General features: G+C 33.5%; 2 protein-coding genes across 5 annotated transcripts in view; both read right to left on the bottom strand.

Moving 5' to 3' along the window:
• LOC110105950 (E3 UFM1-protein ligase 1 homolog) overlaps positions 1–7619 on the bottom strand; it is a 55556-nt gene extending 47937 nt beyond the window's left edge. The window contains exons 1-4 of one of the 3 annotated variants that reach the window (XM_020835651.2): positions 7335–7619; positions 6943–7254; positions 3420–3686; positions 3222–3269 (exon numbers count right to left, since the gene is read on the bottom strand). In XM_020835651.2, coding sequence (XP_020691310.1) covers positions 3222–3269; positions 3420–3686; positions 6943–7254; positions 7335–7508 — 801 coding nt within the window. In that variant the 5' untranslated portion in view covers positions 7509–7619. The remainder of the gene's footprint in view (positions 1–3221; positions 3270–3419; positions 3687–6942; positions 7255–7334) is intronic. The other 2 variants (XM_020835650.2, XM_028696505.1) reach the window with 2 other exon arrangements.
• A 3208-nt stretch (positions 7620–10827) lies between these two features.
• Positions 10828–19383, bottom strand: LOC110105941 (ankyrin repeat-containing protein At5g02620). 2 transcript variants are annotated; one of them, XM_020835635.2, is made up of 5 exons: positions 18975–19383; positions 18024–18458; positions 12883–13292; positions 11787–12042; positions 10828–11702 (listed from the first exon to the last, which is right to left on the bottom strand). In XM_020835635.2, the coding sequence occupies exons 2-5, from the start codon at positions 18355–18357 to the stop codon at positions 11185–11187; spliced, it is 1518 nt and encodes a 505-aa protein (XP_020691294.1). In that variant the 5' UTR covers positions 18358–18458; positions 18975–19383; the 3' UTR covers positions 10828–11184. The 2 variants fall into 2 exon arrangements, with proteins under 2 accessions (XP_020691294.1, XP_020691293.1); XM_020835634.2 differs by having other exon boundaries at positions 10828–12042.
• Between the last annotated feature and the right edge of the window lie 1415 nt (positions 19384–20798).

Here is a 20798-nt window from a genome sequence, read left to right on the forward strand (position 1 = left end):
CCAGAACCAGCAACATTGCTGTTCAAAGTAGCTTCCGTTTGCTGTCCAGATTTTCCTGGACGCTGTTGGGTGGCTGTCCAGCGAATTCCAGCACTTCTCCCTGCTTTCCAGCTGGCCAGGAGACCATCGTGTGCTGCCCGGAGGTTTTAGTTTGCTGTTCAAAGGTTCCCGACCAAGTTGACTTGTTGTCCACCATCCAGAAATTGCTCCAAGTACTGTCAAGGGTAGCAAGGAAGTCTGTATTGCTGTCCATTCTATATCAAACATCCAAATGACTACACCGGAACTTCGTATCTTACTTCTCTTGGGTAAAACTCTTCCTCCAACTCTTATATCTCCTAGTCACTTCTCAACTTGTGGCTTTAATTTGATTCTCAAATATTCTTGTTAATCCCTCCGCTAAAGCCTAGTGTTTAGTATAATTGTGTGAGGGATCTTTCATAGCATTGCTCTTATTTTTAGATTAGGGATTCCTTGTTGAAACTTATCTCGTATGCAACGTCAAGAGTAATTGATTGTTTTGTGGTTTTTACTTTTTGCAAGTAACTTGGCCTAAGCTTGTGTTTACCGCTCTTTGTGTTTTATTTAATTGTTTAAATCACCATAAAAATTTAATTAACTTGCTCTTAATCATTAAGCATGCAAAATCCTTAGCTAAATCGTAATCTCATATGTGTCATGCATCAATAATTTAAGTAGTAATAGATTTAGTGGGGGGTTTGTGACTTTGGGTGATCAAGTCAATCATAAGAGTACACGTTTTCGATATATTGGGTCTATTGTTCAGAGTGATCGTGAAATAGTTGGGGCTATTATTAGTAGAATTCAAGTTGGGTGGTTGAAGTGGAGGGATGCATCGAGCTTATTATGTGATAGAAAAGTCCTGGGTGAGATATGAAATGCTTTATGGTGCAGAATGTTGGCCATTAAAAGAAAAGCATAATATTAAGTTAAGTGTTGCAGAGATGAGGATGCTCAGGTGTATGAGTGACTTTAATCTTAGAGACAGGATACGAACTGAGCATATAGGTGAAAAGGTTGGAGTAGCTCCGGTGGAAGATAAGATTAGAGAGAGCCACCTTAGATGGTTTGGTCACATAAAATGGTGGCCTCTCGAAGACCTGGTTAGGAAAGAAGATATATTAGATTTTACTTATGTTAATAAAGATAGAAGTAGACCTAAAAAGACTTGATTAAAAAAATGTTAGAAATGACGTTTCCTTATTAGATATTTAGATTTAAATGAGAATTTAAATCTTAATAGGACACAATGGAGAAAAGGATTCATATAGCCAACCCCACATAGTAGGATAAAGGCTTGAAGTTGTTGTTATTGTTGTTGTTTTAACTTCGCCAAAAAAAAATATCAACTTACAAACTTCCATGGACAAAGCCTCCTAATTTAGATATAAAAGTATTCTGATATAAACTAAAATAAGTATTGATAAAAAGTCTCAACATAATCTTTTACATAAATGGATCGTTCTTTCAAAAAGTCTCAACATGATTGGATCTATAGCATCCTCAGATAATTTTCCCCATGTATGTTTTGCACCTTTATTGCTACAAATTAAAGTTCAAAATTAATGTAGGCAAAAGAGGCCTTTTGGTGTTCCCCATGTCGATATTAATTCCCAAAAGATGTCTTTTCAGTTTCCCCTTTATGAGACATTTAATGTTTCAATTTCCCCCCACTTTTGGGGCAATTTTGATGCTTTGGTTTCTTCCCCAGGTAGTTGCCCCTTCGGTCCCTGCTTGTTGTGGTTTTCAAGGGTATTCTATTGGTTAATTTTGAGGTGCATTAAATACATGTATTAATTTTTTTTTTTAACTTTTATTCCCCTATATAAGGACTATTTTGTGGCTGTTTTAGGAGGGTTTTACCAAAAAAATTTTATGGAATGTAAAAACCTACGGGTTTACATAGCTTGCGAGCTATGGTCTTCTTTCCCCTTCTCCTCTTAAAATTCATCTCGGTCTTCTAATCCCTTCTTCTATATCCACGGTTTCCACTCCACATGTATCCTTCTTTTCTAAAATATATATATAAGTTTTATGGTTTATGTTTATCATTTGTAGTTGAAGTTGTGTATCTTAATTTATAATTTTAGTGTTTATATTTATCTATGTTGTAAGAAAAGAAAATTTGTCTTTGCAATATTTTCTTGTTGCATTAATTTGGTATCAGAGCTTTAGGTTGTGAGTCTTCCTTTCTTTAAAAAAAAAAAAAGAGAAAAAAGTCAAACCAGTCAACAAGCCAAAGTTCACTTTAAAAGAAAGATCTGTCATCAGAAATAATGCATTTGGAACATCAAAGAAGCACTGTCATTCAACCTAAGTTTGCAACGTCGTCATCCTAATATTTTCCAACGTGTACCAAGGCATTCTTATTAGGAGATGAGATTTCTCAACCGGAGGAGAATTGATGTTGGCAAAAGAAGCCTTTTGGTGTTCCCCATGCCGATTCTAATTCCCAAAAGATGCCTTTTCAGTTTCCCCTTTATGAGCCATTTAATGGTTCGGTTTTCCCCCACTTTTGGGGCTATTTTGATGCTTCGGTTTCTTTCCCGGGCAGCTGCCCCTTCGGTCCCTGCTTGCTGCGGTTTTCAAGGATATTCTATTGGTTGATTTTGAGGTACATTAAATACATATATTAATTGTATTTTTTAACCTTTTCTTCCCCTATATAAGGGTTGTTTCGTGGCTATTTTAGGAGGGTTTTAGAAATAAAAATTTATGGAATGTAAAAACCTACGGGTTTACATAGCTTGCGAGCTATGGTCTTCTTTCCCGTTCTCCTCTTAAAATTCGTCTTGATCTTCTATTCCCTTCTTCTCTATCCACGATTTCCACTCTACATGTGTCATTCTTCTCTAAAATATATATAAATTTTATGGTTTATGTTTGTCATTTGTAGTTGAAGTTGTCTCTTAATTTGCAATTTTAGTGTTTATATTTATCTATGTTGTAAGAAAGAAAGATTTGTGTCTTTGCAATATTTTCTTGTTGCATCAAAAATATATAGAAATTTCAGCTGAAGCAGAAAAAAATCTAACGTAGTGCCAAAAAAATGAAATTAAAAGGCCAATCCACAGATAATCTTTCTTCTAACTATAATCTCAAGGAGTTAAAATTTCTATTTAAGCATGGAATTAATTTTTTCCAAAATCGCCAACATTTCCTTTAAACTAAAATTAAATAACCGAACTGATGCCTCAAACCTGTGAAAAAAATGAGTCCACGCTCTCCCTTTGAGCATGTGCAAAAACCTAGAAATGAACAACCAAAAAAAATTTGATTCAATCAGTTCAGAAAGAGTAGAGGATGGAAAATGAGAAATGAGATTAAAAAACACTTAGAAATTGACGGTAACAAAAAAATTGATACAATCACTTTGCGGGTGGGAGAGACAATCTCACAGTTGGTGTCCATTGGACTCCTGCTCGAAGAGAGCCTAGAATTTCCTTCTCCTTTACTAGAGCATTAAATATAGAGTGAAAAAGAGTATTTTCAATTGAGACACCAATGCCATCATTAATGTCATGCGGTAAATGCTGCAAAGAGTTCCAAACAGTTGGCAAGTTTGTCGGAACAGTAATCCCCCTAACAGCACCACGAACCATTGCCGTAATTCGTGAAACATATGCAGGAGTGAACAACTGCCCACCTTCCAATCTCCCCTTTATCTGTTTAAACAGACCTCAGAATTCAGAGAAGCAACTAAGAAATAACAAAGGCAAAATGTTATAAATTAAATAAGAAAAAAGAATCCAAGAAACATGGACTAATAAACTATATTATAACATGTCCTCAAGAATCAGAGAAAAGATTTTCCGTTGTGATTATTAGAAAGCTGCATTTTCATATCTATTTAATTCAACTTTTGTTTTGAGAAATAAATTCCAAAGGAAAAGGAATAAATGACAGAAAACAAGATGTAAATAACTAATAAATGAATATAAGGCATATGAACAGGTGCCAACTTTTCTTTTGCCGTTTCCTGTTTACTGGATAGAAAGGGTCACTGGCGGAGCTACAGTGGGGACCCTACTAGCTCATTAAAAAAAAATTCTTAGTTAAAGCAGCTTATTATGGAAGTAAAAACCAAATAAAACATTAATCTAACCTAAATCGCAGCAGCTCCTCACCAAATCACATCTCAAATATCCTTGTCGGCGGCGCTCTCCTTCATTTCGCTCGCTCTCACTAGTAATCTATGGCTCTCTTACCCCTCTCCCATCTCTCTTTGTCTATGCTGCACCGATACACCTATTTATGAAATCGTGTTGTATTTGATACACTGATACATGAATACACCTCCGATACATGTCGAATACGGCAAAGCTGTATCTAATTAAAATATTATTTAATTTCAAAAGGGCACGCATATCAGATACGCGTGTCCATTCAAATATAAAAAGAAATCTGAAAAAAAAAAAAAAAAAAAAAGACACGTCGTATTTACTTCCGCGGCTGCGAGCGAGGTTCTCTCATTTCCGAGATGGATTTGAGACTCTTGATGATATGGGAACATTAGAAATTATTAATCTTTCATCTGATGAGTTTGAATTAGAAGCTATGATATTTATTAAAGATGATATAGAAATTCAAAGACAACCACTGAAGAAGCTAATCATATTATTCCTTCTATTGAATAGTTGAAATTTCATGTGCTAGACAATTTATGTTTATGCTTTTGTTGTTGTACTAGACATTTAATGCTTAATTTAATTTTGATATTATAAGCTACAAGGCTACAAATGATGTTGCTTTTTTTTGTAATTTCAAATATTATGCTTTGATTGATTTCTTAATTTTTATGTATGATTTATAAATTATAATGTCATGTCTGCGCCGTACCCGTATCCTATATTTTTAAGAATTGACATATCATGTATCCGTGTCGTGTCGTATCTGTGTCATTGTATCCATATCGGTGCAACATAGCTCTCTCTCTCTCTCTCTCTATCTCTCTCTCTCTCTAAAAAAAACATTTTTTTAAACCAATTTAGATGGTATCCCTACTTTCCTTAGATTAAGAAAAATTAATTAATTATCATCTAACTGATAGGATATAATGCAAAGATGATATTCAATTGTAAACTTTACTCTATTGTATAATTTATCTTCTCATAATAACAACTCCAACAAATAAAATTTTAAAAGCAACAATGTCAGTTATAAGTCCTAATGAAAAAAATTGAGCGTATTTTTAAAATTGAAATTGTGCACCTACAAAAACAAAATCTAGATCCGCCATTAGAAAGGATATGCTTGTTTTAAAAAGACTGCTCATATGCAGAAGCTAATCTAAATTAGAAGAGGTCATATACCAATTTGTTATATTGTCTAGTAAAGAAACAAAACCTAACACATGTGCATGACAATTTTACAAATTCCAAGCATGAGGGAATGCTAGCCGTTTGGTAATTTCTCCTCCGACTAGAATGAAGATCCCATTGAGCGGCTAATCCCATACTTTGTATGTACATCCGGTGACACTCCTCCGACCAGAATGAAAGATCCCATTGAAGCGGCTAATCCCATACTTTGTATGTACATCCGGTGACACAAATTGCATACTATCATAAATGGCTATTCCTGGTATTACCCATTCGCTTGGAGAATTTATAAACAAATAAAGATCCCTAGTATCATCTTTTATGCTGAGATATACTATGAGATATATATATATATATATATATATATATATGAAGGGTTTGTATTTCACAAATCTCAAATCAAATTTAATAATTTTCAAGCTCATCCAAATATAATATGTATCAAGATAACCTGGCACAATTTTTTCCATGTTAAATTCAAAGCTTCCAACAAGATAGACTGAAATCAAAATACCCTAAGGCCCTACAAAATGTTCAACAATGCGACAATATTCATGCATGGTCAAAAAGAGAATACCAATGCAAATCCATGTATTTTAGATATAAAAGGAAATATAATCAACACAAAAAACCCACAAATCTTAATTTGATTATGAGAAAAGGTGTGTATACATAATCAGGGGGACTGGTTATCCTTTTTTAACATAGTTTAAGGAATGTTATGTTATACAAAGGTAATTAGATGACTATCTTGATTCTTTACAATTATATCTATATAAGATTTGTTGAACCTATGAGCCCATTATATGTATGAACTTATTTTGAAAGTAACAATTACATGTTTAAAATTTTAAATACTTACATGAAGTAATTACACAAATTTTTAACCTCAAAGCAACAACGATTAAAAAATCAGATGATCAAGATATTTGGAACAATATCCAAGAGACTCAAAAGGCGCTCAAGAAAAAATTCATAGTATTAGAGAGTTTGTAGATTTATTAGGCTTGTAATTGCAAAATATGGCTCAAGCTTAAACTTTAACTGACAAAATTTATAAGCCCAAAATAAATTAGAAAATATTATAAACAATCATATTAGACCTAGGTTAGGGCCAAACCACGTAAAAATTTGCATGTTGTCTCTTGCTAGCTTTTACTTTTGTAGTTATTTTAAATTTACAAATACTTATCTTCATGCAAAATAAGTTTTTGATTCTGCACAAATTCAAATTATTGCAAATCTAAATAATTTTTGAAAAAGCACCAACCCCCAAAATTATGTCATAAACTTAAATTAGTATCAGAACTACCTTTTTGACTTAACAACTAATAGTAGATCCACTCACTATGGCACAAAATATTCCCTTTAGCAAAACCAAAGTTCGCTCTACTACAAAGCCGTCATTTTTAGACAATGCCCTATTCTTAGGACTTCAAATAAAGCAACAGGATAATTGCAAATCATTTGTCAAACCAAACGCGTTAATACGGAAAATTCACTAGCATGTTGATTATGGACCTCTTGCCTATTTAAACATAGAAAAGTGTGTAAGAAATAAAATTAGTAACATAATATCGAACCAATGCGTTGAACGTACTATAGTTCCAAGGCGGGGCTCCAAAACGGACATCACAATCTCGGAGCCAACATGCAATTGTGCGGCAATCTCAGCAAGGAATATCTGACTACACTCCTGCAGTTTTTCGTTTATCTCTTCAGCGACTCCATCCCAATACGACTCCGAGATTATTTCCCCGTTTAGCAGCATAAGCCCGGGATCACTAGCCACAATCTGCTGACCCTGCTTCTCGATGTGATATAGGTCAACCCCAAGGACGTCCGAGAGATCAATGAGGGAGACGCGGCCCGACTTCCTGATCTCCGCCACCATCTCGAACTGTACTTGTTCCTGGAAACGAAAGCCGAAATAGGTCATTTATCAAGAAATGAAATGGAAAAATTGGAACCCTGTGGAGAGGCGGAGGTTACAGTGGTTATATACTCTTTGCCAGAGACAGTGTGGAGTAGGTCGAAATCAATGAAACGGAGCTCCTGTAGCTTGAGAATCAACTCAACGATGTTTCGTTCCGAGAGGCGGTTGCTTGATTTTGCCTGTTGTGCGGACTCAAACTGTCGCTGGAGTTCCAATAGTTCGGCATCCATAGCGGAGATGCTTCAGATCGATGAACCTGCTGTGTTCCCCGAATGCGTTAGGAGGACCAAAGGGGAAGAAGAATGAGGTTGGCCGATAGCTGTCTTCAAGGTTTTCAAAAAATCCGACAGAAGGAAGGAAGAACGGGGTGCTTCAATGATTTTATCGGAATTAAGTAGGGGTTATAATAAATATTAAAAAAAAAATAATAAATATTAAAATTATTTGAATTAATTTTAATTAATATAATAATGAATGATTATTATGTGATTTTTTATAGTTGTATAATACTCACCTATAAATTTATTAAACTAATTAATTAAATATTTGAATAATTTATAGATGTAACCTATTTTATACAATTGAATATAATACTCACTTATAAATATGGGGGTTACTAATAGAGCGTGGGCATGAAACAATCATGTAATTTTAGCCAAACCTCTAACTAAAATGTCTCTTAGGTCTTTGTTAGATTCTTCATCCTATATTGAATGCAAAATGATCACATGCTAATGTATTTAATATGGATATGAGATACATGACATGTATATAGTTACTATTCATTTGACAAAACAAGCATTTTGGCATAATGCATATCATATTGATAAGTTTGTTGGATAAATCAACATATTATAATAATTGCATATGATGTGAACAAAATGCCTATTATTTTAATATGCATTATATGAAATGTATGCAAGAATAAGAAGAATGAAAGAATTAATCTGTTATATAAGATGGATGAGATTGATATTAATATGAATGAGAAGACTCATGAGTGGAAATTGATGACCGATAAGATTGATGATAGATGATAGATGACAGATAAGATAAATGTTAGATAAGATCGATGACAGATAATTCTTACATGCATATTATTTATATTTTGTGTATTGATTTTAGTTGAAGATTTTGGCACCTAACTGGGCTTCTTTGCTCATTATGTGATTTTTACATATTGTCATGTAAGGATTAGAAACTCGTGAAGTGAGGTTGATATGGGTGGCAAACTTAGGTTTTATTTCTGCATCTATTGCTTTCTTTCTTTATTTAGTCATGATGTGTTTGTAGTGATGGGCTATTATTGATTGAATATCATGGCTATTGTATATGTTATGTTGGGCTTGGATCAATGTATAAATATTGGATGCATGTATATTAATGTACACATATTTATCACTATCTATATTAGTGTAATGAAATTAGTATACTCTAGTAAATGTTTAGAAGATAAAAGGATGCAATTTTTTCAAATTTTGTTTTCGAGGCGTTACATGAAGTTTTCTCCTTGTGGACAACTACCAATAAGATTCATCCAATATGCGACTAGTACACTAAGACTATGCATGCACCTTTTTTATAGTTTTATCATGTAGCCTATTTTATACAAATGACTTTAATACTCACCTATAAATATGGGGGTCACTAGTGGAGCGTGAGCATGAAACAATCATGTAATTTTAGTCATACTTCTAACTAAAATGACTTTTAGATCTTTATTAGATTCTATGTTCTATAAACTCTCTTAGTTCAATATGACTCACTCTTCTCTATCTAAGAGGTTAACAATGTTACTTATAAACCAAATCACATAAAAGATAATCTCAAAATCATACTCTTCTCTCTACTCATTGGGATCGATTCATATTCAACAAAAAGAATTAAGACTTGTTTTCTCTCCAGTGACTTGCATTAACAAACATAATAAACAGATAAAAGACATTAAACATTATTATGTCTCATCTTCTCCACTCTCACATGGATGAGTAAAATCTGTGTATTTTGGTAATAGTATTACGATTTCGATTAAGTTAGGTTGAGTTTGAATGGAAGTAAGCGGGAATGAAATGAAATAAAGCATTTCTAGCCGATGAGTTTCTCCCAATTATGTCATTCAATAGAGTAGGATGGCTTCCTCTGACCAATAGTCCACTTTTTGCTCCATCCATGGAGCATATGAATTTCTTAGAATATAGATATATCCAAAAAGGGGAATTCATGGATCTTTAGAATAGGAATTAGAGTAACATTGGAGGAAGGGGCACCAATGGGAACATGTCTACTAATGAACAATTGAAACTCTTGGTTTTGATTGACATTTTTCTCTTTTTGAATAAACAAACCCAATTTGCATCTTAGTATATACTGAATTGAACTATGATTTCATTTATGATTGGTGTTATAAATAAGAGGAATACAACTTAAAAGAAATAATAGGCCAACATCAAATTCTTTATAATCATAAAATGAAATTAATAATGTGAGACTACTGTTAGAAATATTTCTCAAGTAAGAATTAAAACAATTTATTTTATCAGCCCCCATAGTCGTGAATGAATCAACAGACTTCCCATTTCAGCAAACTATCTTCAGATGATGATGCTGCCCATACCATCTTTAAATTTGTTCTTAAAATATGAAGAGCATGAAAATTGTACAAATTAGAGGTAAATCTATGTCCTAATATGATTGAGAAGACGCCATCTTGAAGGAGGTAAGAGGGGAAAAAGTTTTTATATTACACATACTTATAACATATTTTATGAAGAAAGTTTTCAAGTTATATATAATAATAAGAGTTATCTTAAATTTAAGGGGGCAAGAGCCACCTATGATTTCATCATTTAAGCTTGAGCTTTAATGCGCATGATCATTCTAACACATTGCAACAAAAAAGAATCATCAAAGCTCACTTTTGTAGCTTTGTGGCTAAATAATCCCCTGGTGTAAGAAAATCTTCATATGAGAATTTAAGATTCTGCTTTGGATAACTTTTTTATTATTTTACTTTATGGACTATAACAACAATTTCTATTCGGCTAGTGGTTTTTCACTGCTTATAAGAATTTCAAAAAAAAAAAACTTTCCCCACATAAGATTTATAACAACCTTTAAAAAATTGCAACCATCTCAAACAAATCATAAATAAAAATAAAAATATATATTTGTTTCACAAAATATCAAAGGAATGAATGAAGAGTATTGAACTATAATATTTTAGTCAATTAAACAATTAAAGACTGACATACCATCAATAAAACGATTGAATTTTAGATTATTAAAAAACAATCGATTAAAGCTGTAGCATTGAAGCGTTTTAGGAGGGATAAAATGGAGAAACTTAAACAGTTAAACATATACAACTCATCTTGATTTGTTGGTTGGGAGCTTAGGCTACCAACTAAGAGGTCTTGAGTTCAAATTTTGTGTATGCGATGTGTGTGTGAGTCTGCCTTGTCCTAAATGTCCCAAAAATAAAAAAAAAATAAACAGCTAAACATAAATGGAAACTGAAGAAAAAGTTTCCTCTTCTTTTTAGTGCAAGTCTGGTATAAAGACCGTTCACTTTACCCTATGAAACATTTGTATCTACATTGTTCAACAGAAAGTTGCAGAGGAAATCACAAGTTAGCTCATCTCATGTCATATGCGACTACATCTCATGTGAACTTCTGGAGCCAACATTCTCAATGAATAACAGCTAGCATTTTTCAAAATGAAGCTAGATGAAAGATAGCATGTTGGAGATACAAGAATGACACACCTGACTCTTGAAATGTTCTTAAGGCTTCATTTGTGATAGCTTTCTTTCTGCTTCTTAAAGCAGCTATCTAATACAAAATTAATTTTTTTTTATTAAAAAGTTGTTTTAAAAAGCAGAAAGAAAGACATCCCAAACGAAGCCTAAATTGCATACATCATCTTGAACTCATCAACATCTGAAACCCCAGAAACAGCTGACCATGATCTCGATCTACTAAGCGAAGAGCGTTTGACGCTCCTCATTTTCCTTCTTTCGATTCGATGTGTGATGACCCAATAAGACATGGTACCCAATGTTGCAGCTAATATTACAGTACCTATAATGGTAACACATAGAGCCATCCACCTGTCATGCTTCCCCACCACAACAAAACAAAGCGCAAGGTATGATATACTTATAAGAACACAAGCCAACCACATCAACTTGTTAATGACTGCAGTCATTTGTTTCTTTGCCTTGCTTTCGATTATAACTACAGAAGTCTGTACCACCACAACAGCAAGTGATATGAAGAGTGCCAAAGAGTCAAAAACAAAGAATATCATGAAGGCTGTTTGTCGGGCAATGTTGGCTTCACCAATGGTTAGGCCAGGAGCAACGTTCTCTGAACCAACATATTGACCAGGGACAGTAAAAATGGCTGCAAAGGCAACTGTGGCTATGAGGACAGCAACAACTGTGTTAGAGTTTATTGCATTGTTGAGTCCTACAGTATGAAGCTTGTTGAGCCTTTTTGCAATACCTTTAACGCGCTTTCTGGTTTGTCGAGTGTGTTCCAACTGGGAATGAACTTCATGCCTTATATCGCTTACTGTTTGCTTCAATTCTCGAACAGGGTTTGAAGGTCTGATCGCCATTGCACTCTGGACTCCATGCTCGAGTAGTATAGCAGAAACATCAAAGTTTCCCAACTTCTCAGCAGTGTCAAGTGGGCTTTCTCCTGACTTGTTGATGACTTTGGTATCAATACCAGGACTTTCTAGTAGTCTCTTCACAACCTGCACAAAGGGCTTGTTAAGGTTTTGTTAAGGCGTTTACAAGTATTAGTGCAGGCTTATATTGAATAGCTAGGACGTCAAATGGTTGGCCCTCACCCAAAAAATTTGAGCTTTTGAGCTAAGAAAAAAAGAGGTTGAACTAATAGAGCTTTGTCAGAATAATATGGTCAGGTTCTTGCTACAAGGGCAAAAGGAAAAAACTGTATTGAGAAAGATATGATTCAAGTAATAAGGGAGATTGTTGGGCTTGAACGCTAAATTACAGATGTTCAGTAAAGATTGCTTATGCATGAACACTATATTTCAGATTGAAAAAGCATACTTCTATGGGAAATTTCACAATAAATTTAATATTATAATCTGTTAAACTAGTTTGACTAAATGATTTGTCACTACTAAATACGTTCTTTAAATCCACATCTAGAAGATTTTCCATTGTGTAAATTATTTATCTTGGGAGTCAACAAAAATGTAAAAGATTGGGAATCTAGTTATGAACATATATCCATCCCATGTAAATAAGAATGCTTGTATATGCCAGATTGCCATTTTAGATAATGAGCAGTTCCAGATGCCTTAGGCTTTGTTTGGGACGACTTTCTTTCTGCTTCTTAAAGCAGCTTTCTAGTATAACAAATAAAAATTTTATACTAAAAACTGCTTTAAGAAGCAGTAAGAAATCCATCCCAAATGAAGCCTTAGTGTTAACAGTTAGTTCAGTTCATGTTGTAAGCCAACATATATTAAATAATGATTTCAGTGCAAAATGTGAAATATTAGTCAAGGAAATCAAGGACAACAAGATACAAAATAAATCAAATGATAAAAGTAGAAATAAACCTGAGAACGACCCTTCCGAGATGCTATATGAAGTGCAGTATTTCCCTTTGCATCCACAAGGTTGATCAGAGCTGGCTCACACTCGAGAAGCTCCTCAACAATCTCCAGACTTGTTCCCTTCACAGCCATATGAAGTGCATTCTGCCCTTTCATATCATTCCTGACAGATATTCCAGGCTCCTTGCTTAGGATAGCTTGCACCACTTCCAATTGTCCACCCCTTGCGGCCGAATGCAGAGCTGTTTTGCCGTTACTCTTCGCAATCAGCGCCAAACTGCTATCAACTTCCAGGAGAAGATTTACCACCTCAATGTGTCCTTGAGCTGCGGCTGTGTGCAATGCCGTTGTGTTTGATAAATCAACAGTCATGCAGAGTTCTGGAATGGCATTGAGGAGCTCCTTCACAACATCTAGTTAAAATTACCACTTACTTGATTGAAACTAAATAATATTGCATTCTGATTTAAACAAAATAAATTCTTTTTAGCAGAGAGAAATATTTCAGTTATTGCTGTTGATTGTCAAAGTTGCTTGATTATTTTGCTAAAACTTGCAGTATAACCTATTATCATCAAAGTAACATAATGACATCCTATCACATGAAAACATAGTTGACATACTCTTAGATATAAGCTTTGTTTGGCTTGGACAAATCAATCAGGAAAGAAAAGAAATGTTATTTACCTTTGATATTACCCTAAGAAATAACACATTAATTAATTCCAACCATTTGATCATGCAAGTCAAAACTCGTTCTCTGATTATTTTGACACAACGAGGGGTTGAGCAAAATGATGATCCTTTTAACTCCTCCATCACTCTATCGCACCAAGGGTTGTGTCGACCTTAATGAAGAACATGTTCATTGGCACCAATCTCTAGGTTTCAACATAAATTCAATCATCCAATTCAAATTGTTGTCCCCGTGGGCGCATAGTATGACAAGCTTATTTTAAGAATAATGATGATGGGGACATCAGAGCTTGGAAAGTCTATCAAAGACATGGCCGTCGATCTACGGCCACGATCGAGTCGATGTATTTTTGAGTCGTATTATGTGTGTCTTTTATTATTTTATGTTATTATTTGCTTTTGTTATTTTTCACTTTTACCCCCTTACTTAAGGGAGGTCATGTGTAAGCCCAAAGGGTATTGTCGTCTTTTTTTTTTTTTAGTCCGTTGTATGAGGCTTTATATGCTCTTTTTTCATGCTTAACGAATGAATGATAAAAATTTTCCATTGCTTAAGTTCCTTGTGAGAGCTTGAGAGTGCTTGGGAGAGAAAACACTTGGAGAGGGAATCACATCACTCACCAGCCTTGGAAGAGTCTGGGCTCATGATTCATTTTATTATTTCATCTTCTCCTTTTTTCCCCACCCTACCCCACCAGCCAACCACCCCTCTCACCACCCAAGCCGCCGGCCATCTTAGCCCCACCCTCACCATCGGCTAAAGCTCCCACCTCCAACCCTTCCGACCCTACCTCCCTCTCCACCAACATTATCCACGGCCAAACCACAAGCCGTCGGCCCTCCACTTGGCTTTTTCTCTATCATTGCTTGCAATTACCCCTTTCCTAATTGGGTTTGAATATTTTAGGTAATTCAATTACTTTGCAAATTCAAATTTATTTGAATTTGAAAATTTACCTAAAATACCATTCCTATTCTAGGAAAATTTCCAAATCCATTCCTATTTGATTTTAATTTAAATTGGGATGAGATATCTCTTCCCAAACTTGATTCCCTAACTTAAGGAAGCATTAAAAGCTTCCTTAAATCTCTCCCTAGCCCCTATGCCGCTGGCCCCCCTCATTTAATCCCTCGGATTTATTTCCTAAAGCTCATCTCCACTTTTGGAAATAATTCAAGCCTTCATACCCCTCTTTGGCCAAAATTCCTAAGAGCTCCCACCTCCTTACTACTTCCAAAATCTCATATTTAGTTTTGGAAATAAATCCCAAACCTCCTCTCTCTTGCCACCACCCCTCCCTCTCTCTCTTCTTTATTACTATCAATCAAAGGGATTAATTAAGGATTTATTTGAAATACTTTCCCTCCACAAAATCTAAACCAAAGTTAATTCCCCATCCCTCCTTCAGTGTCCGCCCCCCCCTTCCCTCCTTCAATTAAAATCTAGAAAGAAACTTCTTTCTCCCTAGAGAAGTCACCTAGGGAATCACTACGATCCTCGTCTGCACATCAACCCTTTGACACCGATGAATGGCCGATCCGGAGATTGACTACAGATTTTCTTACGACAAACAAGGGAATGTCAACATCCTCCACTCCACCTTCTTCGATTTCAACCCAGAAGTTGATAACTCTATTGAAGAGTACGTGGACTGTATTATCTTCACACTCTCGGATGCCATCGACGAGCAACTTGCCAACGTCCAGTGGCAAATTGTTTCGGGACAATAGCAAGGGTAAACTTCTTCCCTCATCAATTATCTTTCTAATCCGCTAACCTTGTAGGTGGTGATTTAATCACAAAGTTCTCGTCTTCGCCCTTTGCCTCCGCTTAGTAAACGTAGGATTTGAGTTTACTTTCTATGTTGCTTATCTCAATGTTAGATTAGGAATTTTTGTTGAATGACTACTTAATTCACATGTTGTTGAGATTCTAAGTTATTTTGATAATTCAAGTGCTTAGCATATAATTTGGCCTAAGCATAGTTACCCCTCTTATGTTTTCTTTGATCGTTTTGATTACTAATAGTCTTAATTGTTATTTGTTCTTAGCAATATAGTACAAGTTCTTATCGCATTCATTTAAAAGCATTATAGTCCTGCATCAAATGATCATATGATTTAAGTTACTAATGTTTCAATTAATAATAATATGTGTATAAGATTATAAGAGATTTTTATTAAATAATAAATCGTATTGAGAAGAATAATGAATTATGACAAATTGTATGAGAAATGATGGTCTATTTTATCAAATAAAGAAATTTTATTTAGAAGATAATTTTTTTTGTCATCTAAAGCTAGAGGTTATTAAATATAAAAGTTTATAAATTAATTTAATTATGATTTTACCCAATTTTAAATAACGAGAATAAATTTTATTACTAGATTAAAATACGAGCACTAATTGGATATATTTAATAAGTAATTAGAGAGAGAGAGAGCATAGGAGAGAATAGTGGAGATTTCATTTAATTAAATTATTAATTTTAAAAGAGAGTATATTTAATTAGTTAAAATGAGAAAATATTAAATACGGAAAATTTATAAATTAATGATTAAATCATGATCCGTATATAAATGATAATGTAAGGAGACCAAATTCTATCAGTAATTTAACAAATTAAATACAAGAGCTATTTATGTGCATTAAATAGCAAATTTGAGAGAGTGCAATTATAATCAATAATATTTAAGATTTTAAATTGAAATTAAAATAACAAGTTAGAGAAATAAAGAGAAAATTATAAATTAAATTTTAACGATGGGATCTTTTTATAGGTGTTAAGTTTATCCACTTAAAAGTAAGGAGGAAAAGTAAAGCAGCATGATACCTAAGTTTAAGGTGAGTATTCCTATATTATGATAATTATATTGCTTTTACTAAGTGCCTTTAATTGTTATTGCAAATAGTTATCTTATTGCTCATTCTAATTGCATTGCAAATGATTTATCTTTTGCATATGAATTGTTTGATTATTTCAAATCAGATGATAATTAGCATGCTATATTTTACATAAGGTTAGTGAATGATTATGAATGAAATGACTAAGATATATATGCTTGCATGTGCATGATTGACTAATAGAGCACATTCTCTTATGGTACTGAATAGGGATGCAATATACCAATACACGTAAAAGGAAAAGGAAAAGAAAAAACAAAAAGATAATGGAAAAGGAGTACCTTCATTGGTTCTATTTTAGACGGTATCTCCTGTGACTGTTGTATTATTTATGATAAATGATAAAAATATGAAATATGCATAATATTGATGAACATGTTTAAATATTTAATTAGAATTATTTTATACTTTGAAATTAAGCATGCATATTATTTTTAATGACTTGTGTTGTTGTAGTATAGAAATATGATTTACTCACCGAGTTCTTTTTAACTCACTTTTATTTTCAATAACATTCACAAGTATTGTATGACTAACTTAAAATGAGTAGAAGAAAAGATAATGTATATCACAAGCGAGATTCTATGAGAGAAAGATATTTATATTATTTTTTGTTTTGAAGTTTTACTGGCTCTTTCAGTTTATTGAAGATAGTTTTAGTAAATGAATTTAATCAACCGTCCGACCGGCTGTTCCTGCCTCGTTAATTCGAGCCTCTGGGCAAAGTCATGATAGATACATCATAGTATGATTAGAACAAAGTTCATGGAAATTTGAACTGATTGTACATACGATAAACAAATGTACATGATCATACATATGATCATTTAAACACCATATTTTTTGGTTTTGACTTACCAAACTTTCATAGATAGTTTTAGCAAATGCCATTTCCATTCCAACTCCCTCACTTTCAAATCCTTCAAAGCAAACATAGTCTTAATTTTATTTTATGAGGTTATTTGAACCAACGCATTCCTGTTGTAAGGCAATTAAGAAATTTTATTTGAGTTAGAGTAGAGATAATCTTCCCAAAATACATATTTTGGGGTTTGCACTTTTAGTTGGCTCAATCAAGATGTGGAGAGTATTATGCACTTTTGCTTAGATAGTATTTTATTAGTCTGTCTAATCAAGTGAGATGATGCGAGGAGTTTGTGTTTTTTTTTTTTTTAATAGCATTTCTCTTGGAGTTGTTACTCATTTATAGCATAATCTTAGATAAATTGAAATACGTACATGGCACTAAGGTTTCTTTTGAGACGTCTTTCTTACTGCTTCTTAAAACAACTTTATAGTAGAAAAATTTTATTTTGTGTACTATAAAGCTGCTTTAAGAAATGATAAGAAAGCCGTCCCAAAAGAAGCCCAAGACAGAATAATGATTTTTGAAATTAAATAAATATTCCTAAAAAAATAAAGAATTTCCATAATTGAATTCTCAAAATTATAAAGCCATAAGACGATTTTTGAAATCTAATTTCCATATACAAAGAAAAATGCAGTATAGTAAAACTGAAAAAACTGAGGATAGATTCCATACCTACATCCCCCTGCCTCGCTGCAATGTGCAAAGCATCATAACCATTCTTTGCCTTTATGGATGCGCTTGTGGCATCATAATGCTCGATCATTTCAGCCACCAGATCAACATATCCATATTCAGCAGCAACATACAAAGCAGTCTCTCCTGGATGATTCTGCTTAGGCAACAAATCAGCCAGCTCTTCTTCTGTTTTCCCTGAAACCATCTTCTTAATAGAAGCAAGATTCCCTGCCCTCGCAGCTAAATGAAGAGGAGTGTCATCTCTCTTCCCTGTCAACTGCTTGGTCATCTTTTTCCTTCGAAAACTTTGATGCCCCACTGGTGAATCCATCTTGATCCCTTCCACCTCCCTCCCCCTCCTCACCCGATTAAACAGATATGAATCTGATATCTATGCTCTTCAATCAAAAACCAGTAATCACGAAACATTCTCTACAAGGGAAAAAAAATTATGCAAAAAAATGTTCACAAATCGTAAACTCTCAACAATTACAAGAATATGGAAAGCGTTTCTTCAAAAACATAATAAAATCACATAAAATAAAGGAGAAAAGCTATCGTCTATCGACACCAAAAAAAAAAAAACTGATAACACATTAACACTTAAGTAGGTGGTTCAATAAAAGGAGGCAAGAGAGGGGGGCTGGAGAGGGTTGTGATGGGTTCATGGCATCTATGTGAGGAAGAATATGCTAGTATATTTCATATCAAAAATAGTTGCTTGATAAATTTTTAAATTTAAAATTAGATAAGCCTGCAAACTAATACAAATTTAACAGAAGAATTAAATAATAAATGAGAAAATCAAGGAACAAAAATGAATTAAGTCTATTAGTTTCCTACCAAGAAGAATAGGAAGAAGCAATATCACAAAATAATAAAAAGCAGCTTTCCTAACAACGTTTCCCATCTTCTCATCCAAAACATAAAAAAAATAAAAGCACTCACATTTGCATTCTTTTGGGCAAAAGAACAAACATTTAACACACCACGAGCTGAGACCCAAATCATTCATGGCCTCCTTCCTCTCTTCGTATAATGATGATAAAACCCACAACAAATTACAGCAACAGCTGCACAAAAACTGGAACTTTGAAGTTTACTTAGGGAATAAGTGGAAAAGGAGGACGAAGGGGAATGTCCAGTTGCCGTTGAATAACCAAAGGGAAGATTCGTTGAGGAGAAGAAGGAGAGGTTGAGGAATCAGGAATGCATGCGGCTTACAGGCAAATAAGAGCCAGCCAAAGGAGGAAAAGAGGTTCCTTTCTATTTCTACTAATTTTAGAACGTCGACGGTGCGCATTCCCGCGTGAAGAGGGAGATACAGAAATAAAAATAAAAAATCTTATTTGTGCTGAAAATTATGAGCTCTGGTCAGTTTATTCACGGAGGGATTAAAATGATAACTGCATCTCTGCAATTAATATATATAGTTGTTTGGGCAAAAAAAATTATATATATATATATATGTTGCGTCCTGGAATATTCGCGGCGGTAGAGAAATATATAGTTTAACGTCTTAGCGTTGTACGAAGATCCAGCACACAATCAGATAAGTGAGAGGGTGTAGCGTTCATAAGAGACACCAAAGTTTTTACGGTTTGGGGAGTGTATTAATTCTAATTTTTGCAGGTTGGGTTAAATATTTAGTTTAGGAGGTAAAAAATAATTTTTTTGGAACATTTAGGTTAATTAAAATAAACTCATATATATGCCACATAAGCAAGGAACAGACATAAGACCACTTAGTTGATAGTCAAAACTCTCAGAAGGTCAAGATGAGCTGTCGGTAAAAAAATAAATTGAATAGATTAATTTGATTCCGAATAAAAAATAATGTAGTTTATTTATTTCAAATTAAGATTATATCAAGCTAGCTTATAATAAGATATGGTTCAACTAGAGATACAATTGAATAATTTCGAGGTGATATTCAAAGGAAACTGATTTAACACGCGATTGATCACTAAAGATCTTCCTTTTAGAGAAATTTTAATTTGCATGGTCAAAATTGGAGAAATATGTTCGTTGTTTCGTTTTGTTTAGAAATATATTTGAATATTTCATGAGAACTAAATTTTAAATAACCCAACAAGAATTAATTCGAAAAACATTTGAGCAATGTTCAAATAAATTACAATTAAGATTGATACTATATGTAATAACAATTCAATCCATAATTAGATATCCATCGAATCATAACATAACTCGAATCGGACACAAAAAATTTAGGTTTAGATCAAGCTGTATAATATTTGGGTTTGCTTTAGATTAGCTTGAGTGACAAATAAATCAAGTCAAATCTAGTTCAAATTAACCCAAAAATAATGATGTAATCATTTGAATCCTTTTTTAAATGAATAACTCATATTAGATTATATATTTTTATTATTTTATTAAGTTTAGGGTATCCAAATCAAATAATCATGCTTATTTTGGATCCGGTTGACACTAATCATCAGAAACTATTTTTATTTTTGTGTGGTGTCAGGTCAAGTTTTGAAATTGGTAGAGTCCAATGTTTCGTTTGGGACAACTTTTTTATTATTTTCTAAAAATGCTTTATGATACATAGCTTTTTCTATCTTAAGGCTTCCTTTGGGACGGCTTTCTTACTGCTTATTAAAGCAGTTTTTTAGTATAAAAATTAAAATATTTGTACTAGAAAGCTACTTTAATAAGCAATAAAAAAAGCCGCCTCAAACGAAGTCTAAATCCCAATAAAATAATTAATTTTCACCATTCACACAATGATTTTGAGAGAAATAAAGA

The sequence above is a fragment of the Dendrobium catenatum genome, unplaced genomic scaffold, assembly GCF_001605985.2.
Source record: "Dendrobium catenatum unplaced genomic scaffold, ASM160598v2 fragScaff_scaffold_754, whole genome shotgun sequence".
NCBI classification, from domain to species: Eukaryota; Viridiplantae; Streptophyta; class Magnoliopsida; order Asparagales; family Orchidaceae; genus Dendrobium; species Dendrobium catenatum.